The sequence below is a fragment of the Melanotaenia boesemani genome, chromosome 4 (assembly GCF_017639745.1).
Source record: "Melanotaenia boesemani isolate fMelBoe1 chromosome 4, fMelBoe1.pri, whole genome shotgun sequence".
In the NCBI taxonomy this organism is placed as follows: Eukaryota; Metazoa; Chordata; class Actinopteri; order Atheriniformes; family Melanotaeniidae; genus Melanotaenia; species Melanotaenia boesemani.
In genome coordinates this window covers 16013289-16029825 of record NC_055685.1, presented here as the reverse complement: position 1 = coordinate 16029825, position 16537 = coordinate 16013289, and the positions used below count along the sequence as shown (strand labels likewise).

Genomic DNA, 16537 nt, shown 5'->3' with positions numbered 1-16537 from the left:
ATTAACCTTATGAATACATCTGCTTATGCAAGGCATCTTATAATCAGATTTCATATGATCAATAATTTTCTGACTTGATAAAAAAAAAATTCAAAAAGGGCATGAGCAAAATTAGACACACACACCCATTGCATTATTTCTTGAATAAATTTTAATACAAAAGCATTGGAAAAAAAAAAGAATGCAATTAATATTATCCCTGAGGACAAAATGTTGTATGATCAACATTACATTACATGGTCGTTAACAATTAGTGACCCTCCATCTAGATCATTATTGGCATCTATGCTTGTAACATACACTGGTGACCCATGTAATATTTCTTTAAAACAAAAACAAAACAAACAAAAAAAAAAAAAGTGAAATTTAAACGCAAATGTGTATTGACAATGTCCTTCAAGGTCTGGGCATCATCTAAAATACTCTTGGCCGGTTTACTGCAGAAAAAGATTAATCCATCAAAATGGTTAGGACGATTAGTCTGGATGGAGGTGGTCAACTTGGTCATCAGTGGCATTCTTGATGACGTCTTCTCTTTTTGTGCCATTGCACTGGCTGTCATTAGCTAAACAATCACTGTCACTATCAATGGTAATGACAGCGGGTGAGCCTTTCTCCTTGTGTTCAACACTTCTGCGCCGTTTGCTTTTCTTCTTGTGTTTCTTTTTTTTATGGTGATGTTTGCTTCGCTCATGTGCTCTTTCCTCATCGACAAGTTCCATGCTGGTCTTTTTTGACCTCTCTCGGGATTTTTTATGGCGCTTTTCTTTCTTTCTTTTCTTATGTTTTGTTAATGACATGGAGTCACCTTCTCTATACGGGCTTGAGTGTATTTTTGTGGATGGCTCCTCCAAATGTCTTGTTTTGTATTTTCTTTTCCCTCCAGGCTTGTCTTGATGACATTCCCTTTTTGCTGATGGAGAGCAACTGCTGGAATAAGTTCTCGATCGAGAACGCCTTCTGTCTCTTCTTTGCGAGTCCCTGCTGCGGCTCCTGGAGCGAGAGCGCAAGCGCAAATCAGAGTACTTGTGGCTGCTGTAATAGTAGGACTGCCTTTGTGTGTAATGTGTAACACTGCCATTTCTCTCTCGCCTATAATGGCTATATGACTGATAGCTATGATCACTATCCCTTCTTTCATAATTCCTGTCATGTTTTGAGAATGCTCTGCCTCTGGAGAAAGAATAACCTCTCTCAGTGGAACGAGAGCTCACACTGCTGTGGGAGATCACTGGGCTTCTGCGGTCTCTACTTTTTGACTTCTTTTTCTTCCTCCGGTGGTCTCTGTCCTTTGATTTGTGCCTCTCCCGAAATCCATCTATGTTTTCTGTCTTGTTGGATGTCTTGTGCCTGCTAGATAATGAAGAGTTATTTTGTTCTCTTAAATTTAACTGATGATGGTTATCTGTTTCTACATTTTCTGATTGTCCAGCCCTACTGGAATTGCTACTCCGTGAAGCTGCAGGGCTACAACTGGTGAAACGGATGTGTTGAGGTTGACGAGGAAATTCTTTAGTGTCTTCACTGGAAGATTCATCAGAGTCAGAGGAGAGCTGAACCAGCTCGGGAGTCCTCTCTACTGTCGGCTTAATAAATCCTACAATAACACAGTCATTGTCAGAAGATGTGCAATCTACATTTTTACTGTCAACCTGAGTCATGTCTGTTTGGTTATGTGAACTCATTTGCTGTGGAGAAGAATCCAGCTCTCGCCTTTCTTCCTCTGAACTGCTATCTGAGTCTGTGTCCAGGACTGACAGATGCTCAGTCCTGCCCTGCTCCGCTGTAGTAGAATATGACGGCCCAGGCGTCTCGTCATCCCAAACAGAGTAGCTCAGAGCAGAAGAGGATTCTATGGGATGGTCCATCTCAACTGAGTTCTCATCTTCTGAAATAGCAATTACAGACGAGTTTGAACTGCTGCCTTCATTTGAGGAAGGGGCTGGGCAGTCATAAACAGCATGCTGGTCATAAGCCTCCATATTAAAGGGAGATTTTGCAAAACTGATGAATTCATGCAGAAAGTGTTCTGTTCGACCTTGGAGGAACGGCCTGAGCTCTTCCTGAATAGCTCCATCTTCCATATCATAGCACGTAATGCGTGACATGATGATGTGTTGAACTATGTTGACCAAAGAGCCATGGGCCCCATATAGCACAACAAGTTCTCTTTTCAGCCATGGGACAAGTCTATGCAGGCAAGCAGGATTCCTTCGATAGAACTCAGCAGAGGTGTCACGGGAACGGCCACCATCCTGAACATTCCTAATTCGCACTCCCCGACGGTACAGCTCTCTCCTGAAGTTGATCATCTCTTGCTCTCTAACATTAGCCACCGCTCTGCCTTCACTTGCAGCTCTTCTCTTGGCAGCCAACCTCATCATCATGCGTCGAATATAGCGATCTTGCCGCTGCTGGGTAGGATTTGTTGAGGCTTCAAACATTACCCCATTGTCTGGAGGTGGAGAGGTCCTTCCACGCACCTGTCGATGTACTCCAGTTAGAGTTGTGCGATATCTAAATCGCACTCCCTCAAAATACCCAAAAGAAGAATTGTCCACATGCTGTTTCAGTTCATACTTCTGAAAGTCTTCATCTGATTTTATACTGTGATAGATTGAATTAAATGGCTGTTTGCATAGTGGACACTCAGCTTTGTTCTTGGACCACTCAAGAATACAGCGGAAACAGAACTTGTGCAGGCAGCGGTTCACATAAGAAATATCGTGGAATATGTCCAGACAGATGGGACACTTGGAGTCTGGGGACACCTCTGCAGACATTGCTCCACAGTTTTTTCTTTTGCCACTCGTCTGGCTCTGCTGCAGGGCAATCTTGATTGCTGACATGATCTGACATGGAGAAAAGAAATAAGTAAAATTGAGCCATTTACCAACTTTTCCCTCTTACCCCAAAAATTCTCAAAACATTTTCTGGAAGAGATAAAAGGAGAAAAGGGAAATATCATCAACATCTGGTCTTCTTAAAGAGATTTCTTTGTTTATTTTTCTCCTTTTTTTTTTTTTTTTTTTTGAACAGTTTACCACTTTTATGTCTATGTTGCCTGTATTCATTTAACATCGCAGCCACATTATGTTTTCTGTAGACTCATAAAAAAAATTAAAAAAATTCAATGGCATAAATATCCAAAGGTAATATTACTACTAATAAAAGGTGTTCCATCTTTGCCACATTAACATCGGTGCTTGCACTGCAGATGTTTTTGTATTAAGTTTTTCCAATTCTACCAAATAACAGATGGAGCTATTAACTCAAAATGTAAAATACTATCATTTAACAGAGCTATCACTAACCAGTACAATCTAATGCAACCAAATACAGCAAATATGCCACATAATATAACACATGAATAGTTGCACAGATGCAGATTTGCACAAGTCTGAACTATAATAAGATATTTTGTTATATTTGGCACAGCCTGTAGGTAAATAGAAATATGTAATATAATGTAGTTTGAATGTGGACACTCAGCTTTGTTCTTGGACCACTCAAGAATGTAGTTTCTTGTTGAACCCACCCACAGAGGACACGTTGGTACTATAAGAGGTTATGCTTGCCATTCAAGCTAGTCTTCAATTCAATTCAATTCAAACTTTATTTGTATAGCCCTTTTCATACATTGTCATGCAATACAAAGTGCTTTACAGTGTAAAAACATATATTAAAAATCTAAGAGTAGAATAATGCAAATGCTATCTACTTTACATTTGAAATCACACACATTCACACACACACACACACACACACACACACCCAAGCGCGCATCACACAACACAAACAGATGATGCCACTCTTCTTTTCATAGAATTAAAACTATTCCTTCTAGTTCCTGTCTCTTTAACTGAAACGGTTTAAGAACAAAGTTTGAGAGAGAGATCTAAAAGACAAGATAAAATACTGTTACACGTATTTCCTCAAATGTGGAAAAATACAGGTGTCCATACTCTGTGTACATGGCAATCTTTTTTGTAATAACAGCATAAAAATGTTATGATAAAGATGCAGAAAACAGATATAGCATAGAAATTAGTCATCACGAAGGGCAGTTTAATACCGTATGTGCAAATATGGCTGTCAACCATATATAACCAGTGGGACGATCAGCGCCAGTTTTAAATATTACACTGAATACGTGTTTTTCCATCTTTCTAATTTCAACAGATACGTCAAAATAAAGAAAATACATCGAAGTGAAATTAGTTTCTAAACAGATACCAATGGATGTTGTTCCCGCACGTTTTGTGACAGTTTAGTTGCCTTTATAGTGTAAGCTAATACACTAGCTTCTCACAGCAATGAGTCATTAATAGTGTAAAATACCAGGAATTCAATGCTTGTCAGATATGTATTAAAAACTTAAATATTTTTACTATCTTGCCTTATGAACATTGATGCTAGCTAACTTATGACCGTAAATTGTAGTTTAAAAGCAGGTGAACTTGGTTAGCGTTAGTTAGCAAGATAGCCGAGTTGGCTAGCATGTAGTAGCTAAAGTTTAGCCAGAAAGCTTGTGGCTAGTCTGGACACAAGAGAAAAGTTGTTAAGTGTTTACCTGTGAGTTCCTCAAACACGAATGTAGCTGACAAATAATCTCATTTTGCCCTCTTTAAGAATGTCAGTCGTTTTTATAGAATTGTCATTTCCGTACAACTGTTAACCTGAATACCTTCCGTTACATTTCATAACGTACGTTGGAGCTTTTGAGGAACAACTTCCGCCCTTCGCCATGACAGATCTTAATGGAGCGAGGAAAAAAAAACCATTTCCGCCCTGACAGTTTTTCGACGGATTCCGTAAAATTTAAAGTAGGGGTTAAAAACACGTAAGTTTTCTGTTTACATTAATGCAAAATGACAGTTCTAGTATTACATACTGGAGTACCTCTGAAGTACCTCTAACCAAAAAAAAAAAAAAAAAAATCAAAGGCTTTGTTAACATATAAATTAGTATGCATATAGATATTATTATTGTTATTATGTAGTTCAATCTGTTTGGAAACCTAAAAAAAAGATTGTGTATTGAATCTAAAATACTTGTTGGCAGCACTTCATGGGGAAAAAAAACTTGACCAATATAAAGCCTCTTAATCATAACAGACTTTGTAATATTTTAATGGAATATACATAGTTTTTACAAGAGAAACTCAAAGAAAAGACTGAAATATTTCAACTTCAGTGATGGCCATGGGTCTCAGGGAGATCTGGAACAACCTCCCCCGTCTCCAGAATGGTGTCACCCTAAGCGCAATGAAAGGGGGGAGAACATCTCAGATTAATTCTATAAGATTGGTGTAGGAGCATCCAACTGTTAAACCAAACCACTTGCTATAGTGATTATGTGGAATATGGTATAATGTTACATTTGTCATTAATAAATTAATCATACTTACTGGGAACAACTTGGGTTTCAGTTCTACAACACCATATGGTCTTTGCTGTGGGGCAAAATTAGATTGTTATTTAGTATTTTTTACTGGCCAATACACTTTCAGATGATGGACTTTCCATTTCTAAGCTGAAGCTGCATAAATTAACAAACAAATGGTACATTTCCGTCAAATACATGAGAATAATCAGAAAACATTGAATAAAATCCATGCTGTATATCCTTTTCCATCTCCCTGAATCTTTGCAGGTTATCCTACTTAGCTGTTCACTGTACACTTCCGAAAAATCAAACCAAAACAAACAAAACTACACAGCAAAAGACTCCATCCAACAAAAATTCAACTTTCTTACCATTAACATATGGTGTTTATATATGCTAGGAGTGAGTAGTCAATGTCATGGTTGAGGATTTTCACTTGGAACAGTATTCCCCACTAAGGTTCTGTTGTGACAGTCTCAAAACAATGGATTCAGACATTGATCTGAATGCTACCTCATGCATTATAAACCATATATTTGTGAGTTGGAATGATAAGAAACAATATTCATTTGATATTTGCCACACATTATTCACTCATTGACAAAACAGTCACATCAAAGTCTTAAGGTTGTTTGAACAGAATTTAAATGGTTAATGGACTGAACTTATATAATGCTTATCTAGTCATGGTGACCACTCAAAGCGCTTTATACTTCACCTATTCCTATTCACGCACATACTCATACAGCACTTCTATTGTTATATGCTAAATGCTTGCTCTCTCACAGTCATTCACACCCTGATAGGCACATCCGGAGGCTAAGTGGGGTTCAGTGTCTTGTCCAAGGACAGTTCCGTATGTCATCAGGGGAAGCCTGCAATCGATCCACCAACTATCAGGCTGGCAGACAACTGCTCTTCCTCCTAAGCTACAGTATTTAGGTGAATACTTTCTAGGGTATTAACTGATCTATGGCAGGAGAAGTAAGAAAACAATTGTATGTGATTGTGTGGGTGCACGTTAGCAAGTTCTAAATTGAATAACATGTCACAAATACTGCTAAGCATGTCTGGAAACTTACAGCAACGTGATATTTCACACAGTAGTGAACAATCCAGGCAGGTATCAGCAGTCGAGTTAATGTGAACACTCCACCTCTGTATGCTTTGTAGGTCTGCCAGGAAATAGATAATAAAAAAGAGAAACCATTAATGAACCAAAGTATTCTTAATGATAGCTTCAAAAAGATAGCAACATTAATAATAACAATAAAAATAATAATAATAATAATAATACAACTTTCAGCTTGCTTTCTAGAGGATAATCATTAATGCAAATATTGTTCAAAACAATTTTTGATTATAGTGATATGAAAAAAAATTCTTTTCAATATGTAACATTTGAAATTGCTGGATAATAAATAACTTAAATCAAGGTCCTTATGATGATGATTGTCATATAACCATTAATATACCTCAATCTCTTCAAATCGTGTCGCTTACTATGAAAAAAAGTGTGAAACAACAGATAATTTCCAAAAAATAATTTCACAAGGAGATTAATCCATAATATTAAGAAATTCTTATCTAAGGAAAATATGAGGATTAAAATGATGCATCTCATCCAGGTTGCATTATAGTTATAAGGGGTCATTACAATCCCTTTTGTCTGAAGTTTTTCATACTGATGTATCGTGGTATAAATCCTCTCTGATATGTATGAAGTCAGCCATAATATATTGACACTTGATAATGACGCGAAGATAGTTTATCTGTGACACTGAAGGGGTAAGTAACCCATTTAACATGTTTTCTGTTAATACATCGACGCATCAAGTGGGCAATTGTACAACTTGCAATGTGAAAACCAAAAGTTCGCTCTATCATACCCACTTGTTTTGCTACCTAGCCTAGCTAAGGCTAACTAAGAATGGAGACTCACGTAAAGCCTCCACAGGCTCTTCGGCTCCAAAAAGCTAGCCCAAAACTTAGCAACGGGCCCTGGAGGTTTAGCTTGTATCACGGGCTCCCTCGGACTAAGCTCCTGGTCCTTCAGCCACTGCCTCCGGAGTTTTACTATTTGCTCGAAACGGAGCTTCTCGTCTGGTGTGTAGCCAGACATTGCTAATATCTGAACACTCAACCTCAGCAGACCTACAATGACACCATGGAGGACACTTTCCTATGCAGAAAAGTGCACCAACGAAGAAGAGGAAAAGGAGAAAACGTGATCCGTTTAAACGGTTAGACGATTTGTAGCGCGCCATCTACTGGAAAATAATTTACACTTTATTTATTTATTTATTTATTTATTTATTTATTTATTTATTTATTTATTTATTTATTTATTTATTTATTTATTCATTCATTCATTCGTGTGTCTATTAATTTAAAGGTAGTAGGATGTGGTGCAACATGGACAATTGTAAATACGGTCTTTGCTTTGAAATGCTAACCGGAAGTAGTATGTTCTGACGAGCACTCGGATGAACCAGCTGTTGTGTGTTCTGTCAGTTAACATTATGTCTCCAGTTAGCTAACATTAGTTAATTTGTGGGCCTGATGCTCAACCAGTGGTCAGCAAACTGATATTTGGCAGCATAGCATTTTATTAAGCGTATTTACAGGTAAGACTTTTCAAGACCGTGTCAATCTTTTGTTAGTCATCTTACCGCTAAGGCTAGCTAAGCTAAATTTAATTAACCTTGCTCACAGTACGTTTGTGGTAGCACAGTTCTGACTGGACTGTACCTGAGTATTAAACTGGCTTTTTACTATCGTTATCGACGTTAGATACAAACCTGTTGATTATCTGGCCAAATCAACCAAGAGTAGCTAGCAATATTAGCTATACAAGGAGCGCATTTTAATAGCATTCCGAGTTCAGAACAAGTTATCGTTTGACTTGTGTAGTTACTATGTAAGAAACTAGCTTATATTAAGAAATGGTAGCTACTGTAGATTTAGCGAAGAATTTAAAAACACGACGTGATATTATCCTAAAGATTTTCATAATTTACTTAATGATGCCGTTTTTAAAATGGGGTATTTCTGAAAAGTCCTAAAGTATCCACACAGATCACATCAAGAGCACAACATATTTCAGTAAATGTATTATTTTGAAAGCTTTCACAAACATAAATTAAAACCAACTTCACTGTTAAGCACGTGTATTGATGATAATCTTTATAAACATCAAAATTTATATATTTATATATTTGTATAGCACAACGGATTTAAAAACGGACATACCCCCCCCCCCCCCCCCATAAAACAGAGACCACTGATCAAATAACACTAAATCAGATCTCAAGGTCACATGTCTTGTGTAAGATCCAAATTATCAGCGGTTTGTGTGACATTCCCAGTAAATTAGAAATCAATCAAATTAACTGGCTCACAAATTATGAAAAAAATACCTTGCCATATGGCAGACCTACAAACTGATATGCAACACTACCCACAGCTGCAGCACAGTTTTTAGCAGATTTATATCTTTAAATATGGATAAGAAGCAAGTAAATTTATTATTCAATTATGTTTTGTTTTGTGCATTTGTTGCTTGTGCTGATGATGCCTCCACTCACTTTTGCAGGACTCTCCCAGATTTTGGATGGAGTCAGCATCCAAGATTTCATCATTTTATACAATCACACCAAGAAACCTCAGGTTTCGAGATTCAGGTCATTGTGCACATTGGTGCAAGAAAAATGGTCAAGTATTTTTGTAGTAACACAGAAATCAAGAGTACGTGGGACCATGTTCTGTCTGCTTTCTGGCAGAGATACCCTAACCCATTCAGGTACGCTTATTTTAATACTTTTAGTGGCTGTCAAAAGTCTGCACAGTCTGAAAGTAATATTAAACATTTTTAGGCAGATTAGCACATTGGCTCAATTGTCAATTGAGGCTGACAGTTGTGGTTTACAGTAAAGGTGTAGTATTGTACTGATATTCACAATAACTTTTTTTTAAATAATAATTGAAATATTGAGTCCTATGATAATTTATTCTGATTTAGGTGACATGTATTGGTTGAAGATGTAAGGCCTTGCTGACCCTTTGCTTATGCATTTATTTTATTTACTTTCACTATTTATTAAATGTAGTTTTTTGTACTGGCATGATTACAGACCCTCTCAACCTTTCTGCACTCATAGTGTGTTGTAAAGACAGAACTGAGAAAGAACATCAGAGAAGTAAAACTAAGTTAATCTTGTCCAAATAGTCAAGTGATTATTTGTTTCGTTCTTTATAGCTAAATGAGGAAGTTGAGAATGTTAGTGCTTCACAAACATTGAGCTGATCTGTAAAGTGATTTAAGTTATTACGTTTTTTCTTATTTAAATTTACAATTTCATTATGAATTACTGTTGAAACACAAACATTATATTATGTCAAAAAGATCTGAAAGCAAACCATCTAGCTAATGTATGCATTTGTGTGTCAACCAGCACCCATGTTCTCACCGAGGACGTCGTGTACCGAGAGGTGACTACGGACCACCGGCTCCTCTCCAGACGCCTCCTGATGAAGACCAATCGGTTACCTCGCTGGGCAGAGCGGTTCTTTCCTGCTGGCATGTCGCGCTCTGTTTACATCATCGAAGACTCCATCGTGGATCCCGTCAACAGGAGCTTGATCACCTATACCTGGAACCTGAACCACACAACTCTCATGGTGAGGGCTTTTATTCTCTCTGCCTTGCTGCTTTTCATCTAGTCTAAGCTGCATCACAATTAACATGAAGTCTGTGCATGATCAATTGTCTTTGGAGGTTTAATTTATTTGACTTTTTGGAATATTTTAACCGAAATATCCTTCTCCATTAGTTTCTTTAAGAGTGAAAGTGATTTTTTACAGTTCCCTCAGGCCATCTATTGAAATTCTTATGTCACCGTAGTTGTATAGGAAAGAAAAGAATATATTTGCTTCTGCTTTTGTCATGATTTATATTTGTGCTTGATATTCCATGCTGCGCTCACAGACCGAGCTTTGCTCCCTGCGTAGTGCTGTCAGGTGGAGCATTGAAGCATTAATTCATAGAAGTATTAAGTCGGCCTGATCTTCAAAGACAGCGAGTGCTTCAGGGCTGTTCAAATGTAATAATCCTCCAAGGAAGGAGGACCTTGACATAACATATGCGTTATGCAGCTTTTAGGTGTTGTGAAATTCATACTCTGGCTTCTGAAGGCTACATATTACTTTAGGAAAGATTATAATTCTGTGTTTTTAATCTGTAGTTTGAAGTACAATGCAGACGAACCAACAAGTCTAGCCAATGAGAGTGAAGGAAAAGGTAGAATCATAAGAGTGGCTATATGGAGCAGTGGTTAGAAATTAAATCCTGAGATCAAACATTTCTTATTTCTGCGTAGAGTAAAGGCTCTGCTTTTAATAGAATTATGACCCTTTAAATCTAGTAGTTAAATAGTGGAGTTGGTGCAAGGGTTGGTTATAGACACCAAACTTTAACAACCCTTTTTTGTCCATATGTGAGTTTGGATACCTTCTTGGGTAAGGATTGTCTCGCTTTGTGTCCTAAAACCATCAAGAGAGACAAAATCCTAATTAAATCCTGTGCTTTCATGCTATAATAAATCAGTTTCACTTTAAAGTGCTCTATTGCAACCTGCTGTCTCTTTTCTCTCTGCAATCAGTCTGTAGAAGAGCGTTGTGTTTTCCAAGATTCAGCGGGGCAGCCAGGAGCTACACAACTGAAACGTGAGGCTTGGATATCCTCAAGCATATACGGGTTTTCCAAACCTATTCAGGTACGTTTGTCCTCTTGATTGCAGTAAGAAAATGTACTTTAATCAGCTGTCAAGAGTGGGATATACATTAAGGCAGCTTGATTGACACTTTTATTATTATATTCTTTTTTATATTAAGTCTTGACAGTGAAATGTAAGTGAATCAGCCAACGGTTGTTGCTGTTTTCAGACAGTAAAGTCACAATTCAGTCAAAGTTGCTTCTGTGTCAGAAAACCACATGCTCTTCTAAAAATGACCAGCAGGGCTCACTTGTGAGCTCTGTGAAGACAGTTTGATTGCCATAATATACTGCAGAATATCAGTGTATAAAAACTGGACTCTAGCAAACTGCTACCTGACTGTAAAATGTATTGCAAGTAAAATATTCCTTCTTGGATAAGTTTTCATATTGATGTTGTTGTAGTTTGTAGATTTTATCTGGTACAGTCCAGTTAGAGAATGAGAAGTAGTTACAACCATCGATACCCCTAATATTGGTTTGAAAAGTGTTGTTTTAAAGCTCCAGTGCTTGCCATTGTCATCTTGGTATTTTTGGAGCCAAACATTACCATATATAGACAAGAAGGTGATACATACAACACTGAACAGACAAACATCCCTTTGTGGACCATTTCTGTTTAATTATGGGATTATTATCCAAAGGAAAATGCAGTCTTTGGTACGAAGAGGGACACTCTGAGAGCACTTTTGAGTGTCCCAGTCATCGTCGACCTCTATGACGGTTGGTTGGAGATGTATGCAAATGCAGAGAATATGGAAGTGTGAAATTTGAGTGGAGAAGTGAAATTAGTGCCAAAAATATGTCAGCCTAAAACTTCCATTTTTAGATATGGGATATGCCAGGCTTGATGTTATATCTCCACATACAGGGGGAGGCATGATTGTTAGCTTGTGTTGTTTTCCAGATATCCTTTACATGAAAGGTGTTTTTTTCCCCAGGAGTTTGGACTGGCCCGCTTTAAGAGCAACCAGACAAAGACCATGAAGGGGCTGGAATATGCGCTGTCCAACCTACAGGGTATGTTTACGTCACCTGTCACTACAAGTGTGTTCTAGAGACGAGAGAAACAGGACAGTAGTGCAAGGAGGGAACACAAAAGTTTACTAGCAGCCATTTAGTGTCAGAAAATAAGAAATACAAAGAAACAAATCAAAATGGACATATTGAGACTTAGTGTTTCACCTAATCATCAGAAGCTGGGAGGAGTGAGTAGAAATATGACTATAATCCAGCCATAATGAATTATTTACCTTTCACAAATCTAAGAAGGTTGCTTTTGTTATATAATCATGTAATGAAGAAAGTATAGCCTTTTTCATTTCTGAGGTGTTAGATATTAGAATATAAAAAAAAAAATCCTCTGGTTTTTACCAGGTCTTATAATGTAATAAATACAGCTTTAGATGGACAACAACACATGCCATATATTACACAGGGTTGGCATTTATTTAACAAACACTAAACCTGAATGCAGAGTCTGTGTCTAAAAAACTAAGCGTACTCAATGAATTAAAGATGCACCACAGAACTTTTACAGATTTTTCTCAGCGACAAGGGTTAATATGGCATCAATCTTGCATCCTACCTGTACTGTGAGTTCCCTGCAGCCAGTAACAGAGTGTCTTATCTTGACTTTATCTCTTGCTCTGTCCCTTTTCTCTCTTTCTTTTCCTTTCTTCCTTCGATGATGTCTTCTTGCGTTTCTTTGCTGAATCAGCCGCGGTGCACGTTCAAAACAGCCGGTGTGTTTATATCCTATGACGTGGTGCCAAAGTGAAATTTGGCATCCCTGAAACAAAAGCTGTAGAGTATGGTTTCTCAGCCTCGGGATGCTGCTGGGCAGTGGTGGCTTCAGAAATGCAAATTATAGATGTCACTGTACCATCAAACGAGTCAGGAACGCAGAGTTTTAAGGTTGGAAAGTCACATAGTGCGTCTTTAACAGCTCATAGAACCACATCTAAGAACAGAAACCTGAAGCTACTCTTTTCTGGATGATGTTATCAGTCTCTCGCATTGTTGTGACAAAAATTTGACCTACGGTACTCTTCATTATGTTGGTTCAGTTCATTGAAGTTTGTGAGTTTGAATTATTCAAAGTTCTCTTGAGGTCCTACAACAGCTTTAAAATAGCTTTGAAGCCTGTACTGTGACTGGACCATTGCAACACCTGGATTCTTTCTCTTTTCAGCCATTTTGTTGGATATTTGAACAGATTGTCTCACATTTGACTCTAGAATAGTATGGTATACAGAGGAGTTCATAGTTGACTAAATGACTATTAATAAGCATTGTTCATTATGGCCAAAGATCTTCACTTTGGCCTAATAAAAATCAAGTGACTTTCTCCTTCCTAACAACTCTTGCAAACATGCTATCCAGTAGTTTTCAGATTGTATTGTCATTAACTTTATATGATCAAAGTGTAATTGCAAAGACAGTGTACTTTATTTTTTACGTAACTGAATGTTTTTCTTTGTTTTTGTTTAAGTTTTCTTTTTTGTTCAAAAGTTAATTTGAATCACGGGAAGCCCTGTTTGGTAGTGTTGTATTAGAAACTGTACGTTGTGCTGATGCAGCATACTGTTGTCTAAAAGGGCGTTCTCCTATTCTTGTGGTTCTGTCCAATTGCCCCTTTGTTGATGGCACTGCAGGAATTGGCATCAGGCTGAGCGTTGTGGTAAGTATGTTAGGAGGGGGGCATTTATCTGACACCCCTGGCCTTAGCCCAGGGGTGTCACATGATACCATTCATGAGCCTCACACAGTAGGCTGTAGCTGGGGTTGTGAAATTCCCCCTTTTTTGCTTCATATAAGTAGCAGTAGTGTTGTTGGGAGTAGATGACTGATTGCTTAGCTGACCCAAACATAATGCATATTTGAGAATAGATTAAATCTGTCCTTGTAACGTGTTAATTTTTCTTTTATCAATAGTCAACATGAATATTTTCTTAAGTTGTGCATTTTTTAACACTTCACAAAGGGTCACTTAACTTTACTGCTATTTACTTCAATTTAAAAAGTCTGGGATTGTTATTGTGCTTTTGTTTGTTGTTACCTATTTGTTCATCTGTTTTGACAATAATCATGCTCTTACACAGTGTTGGGTAGTAATGCATTATTAGTAACGTGTTACTGTAACCACGTTACTTTTGTCAGTTACTAATACTCTAATGCATTACTCTTTAAATAAAATTACTGAGTTACTATTACCATATGGTGTGTTCGTCCGTAACTACTAAATGAATAAATTTTGGCCAGCAGCTGTGAGCTTCTTCCTGTTTACAGCGGGGATGCAGCTCCACATGAGCAGTGTTGCAAATTCTGCTTGTTAGGTTTTTTTTCTCTGCAGTCGCTTGTAAATATCATCAGTCGTGGGTTGAGGGTTTTTGGTCCTGTTTTATTAAGTGTAGTTGCTTACTTGGGCTTCCTCTGCTCCCTTTTGTGAAGCCCTCCTGTTTTTCTCACATCTGTCTATAAAGCAATAACTCCTAGATGCAGAACGGGAAACTTGAACGCAACAGTCCTTTTTTCAGGAACTAGTGTCTACAACCCCGTTACCTTGGTTACCGTGGGCGTTCGAACCAGCACACTCTTACCCACACATGCATGCACAACTCCACTTGACAGAGAGACAGAGACAATGCCCACAAACTAAGGAAATATATAAATATAAATATATAATAAAGAATAGGATAAATATGCATTGTGCATTGGAGGGCTCAAAATGCAGCACAGATTTAATTTTTTAGCAGCTGTTATATTAGCCTACATTTTATTTCTATTTTTAGATATCTTATAATCTGCTGGCCTGACTTAAATAAACTAGTGTTAAAAATTACTTTGTGTTTGAGTTTGTATCATGTTTCGTACAAAACTGTAATTAAATGATAAAGATATTAATGGGAGAATTTTAAAGAATGTTCTTTTATTTAAGTAACTAAAAAGTGACTTAACAGTAATGCATTACTTTTTGGTGTAAGGTACTTTTCAAATGAAGTAACTAGTAACTGTAACTAGGTACTTATTTCAGTAACTAGCCCAACACTGCTCATACACGAAGCTACTGTGACATTTGAATAATGGAAGTGGGTAAACTGGGAAACATTTAAAACAATTTGTTATAAAAACTTATCCAAATAGAATTTATTCATCATTTATGGCATGATGCTTTTTTACATTGTTGTCAGTGATTGAGGGATGTCGCACAAAATATGATAATAAAATAAGCTTTAATTAAACAGAGCTTTCTCAACTATGTTACAAAGTACTTAACATATTTGCAGAGAATTGAAACAACAAGAGGAAATGAAATTATGAAACATAAAAAAGTATTGGGCAGCATTCCTTTCAATAAACACATTATCTATATAGCACCCTTCCAGACATGGGTATAAAGTGCTCACTCAGAAAAGAGCACACAAGCATTCAGATTAGCAGCAGTGGATTATGCAATATATAAAAAAAAAACAAAGATCAAAAGATTCAGGCTTTAAGATGGCAGTCCACAACTTACTGAGTAATGTCTCAGTGGCTAACTTAGTTTCCCCTTCACTTTTGTTTTACTGCAATATATTCTTCGGCTACAGGTGATGCAGGTAACCCATCTGAACACAGACAATGAGAACAAGAGATGCAGTTTAACTGGTAGGATGAGTGTACTTAAAGACAATTTAGACTCTTCTTTATATCTTTGGTTTTTACTACACAAAGACAGGCAACCATATGCTTTAATGTTCTCATCTTTACTGGACCTTGATCGCAAGCCGGTCTCCACAGAATCCTTACCACATCTGATCTGTTGGGCTTACCTTTGGATTTGTCCAAAAACAACACCTGTCTTGTTGAGAAAACTTAATGACTCAGAAATCCACTTTTTGTTTTGGACATTTTACAAATTCCCCAAACTCACTCCCCACTGGTATTGTCAGCATTTAAACATGTGAATAGGTTGCTCCCTCCCAGGAAAATGCCCTGCTCACTGCTCTGTCTCGACTCCACATGTTGTTCTCACTTAAGGTTGAGGGTTCACAGTCAGGGCAGACACAAACAGACTCAGAAGCCCATGGCGCTGAATCCAGCGTGAGGCAGTTTGTAGCAACATACAAATGAGGGCGTGCTCACTTACTGAACTACTTTAATTTTTCCAAGTTCCTCACTACTTTAACTTATGTCACCTTTCCATTTGGCATGCCATGAAGATATTCCATGACAGCAGTCTGTACTAAGCAGCTGAACGATATTAGATTCATAGAACAGAACTCGGCATTCATCCACATGGATTCAACATGATTCAACATGTGCCTCTGATGTTCAAGTCAGTTTTCTAGCAGTGCAATCAGTTCAGAGTGGTTTAGACAGTTTGTTTTTGTC

At 37.5% G+C, this 16537-nt stretch overlaps 3 protein-coding genes across 3 annotated transcripts in view; 1 reads left to right on the top strand and 2 right to left on the bottom strand.

Moving 5' to 3' along the window:
* Positions 1-133: 133 nt before the first annotated feature.
* Positions 134-5023, bottom strand: toporsa (topoisomerase I binding, arginine/serine-rich a). Its single transcript, XM_041983414.1, has 2 exons — positions 4574-5023; positions 134-2852 (listed from the first exon to the last, which is right to left on the bottom strand). The coding sequence occupies exon 2, from the start codon at positions 2847-2849 to the stop codon at positions 477-479; it is 2373 nt and encodes a 790-aa protein (XP_041839348.1). The 5' UTR covers positions 2850-2852; positions 4574-5023; the 3' UTR covers positions 134-476.
* Positions 5024-5116: 93 nt separating this feature from the next.
* Positions 5117-7600, bottom strand: ndufb6 (NADH:ubiquinone oxidoreductase subunit B). Its single transcript, XM_041983418.1, has 4 exons — positions 7331-7600; positions 6471-6563; positions 5411-5455; positions 5117-5258 (listed from the first exon to the last, which is right to left on the bottom strand). Exons 1-4 carry the CDS (start codon positions 7508-7510, stop codon positions 5193-5195), a joined length of 384 nt encoding a protein of 127 aa, XP_041839352.1. The 5' UTR covers positions 7511-7600; the 3' UTR covers positions 5117-5192.
* A 265-nt stretch (positions 7601-7865) lies between these two features.
* Positions 7866-16537, top strand: part of LOC121638571 (PRELI domain-containing protein 1, mitochondrial-like) — a 9948-nt gene continuing 1276 nt past the window's right edge. Inside the window, exons 1-5 of the mRNA XM_041983417.1 lie at positions 7866-8015; positions 8984-9190; positions 9843-10068; positions 11049-11162; positions 12103-12181. Of these exons, the coding sequence (XP_041839351.1) occupies positions 9099-9190; positions 9843-10068; positions 11049-11162; positions 12103-12181 (511 nt within the window). The 5' untranslated portion in view covers positions 7866-8015; positions 8984-9098. The remainder of the gene's footprint in view (positions 8016-8983; positions 9191-9842; positions 10069-11048; positions 11163-12102; positions 12182-16537) is intronic.

What these genes read in the sequence shown, in the direction of transcription:
- ndufb6 (XM_041983418.1), bottom strand. Translation starts at nt 7,510, where the DNA reads ATGTCTGGCTACACACCAGACGAGAAGCTCCGTTTCGAGCAAATAGTA. An exon ending in AGAGCCTGTGGAGGCTTTAC is followed by an intron (nt 6,564 to 7,330) that starts GTGAGTCTCCAT and finishes ATTTCCTGGCAG; the next exon opens with ACCTACAAAGCATACAGAGG. An exon ending in TGAAACCCAAGTTGTTCCCA is followed by an intron (nt 5,259 to 5,410) that starts GTAAGTATGATT and finishes CATTGCGCTTAG; the next exon opens with GGTGACACCATTCTGGAGAC.
- toporsa (XM_041983414.1), bottom strand. Translation starts at nt 2,849, where the DNA reads ATGTCAGCAATCAAGATTGCCCTGCAGCAGAGCCAGACGAGTGGCAAA.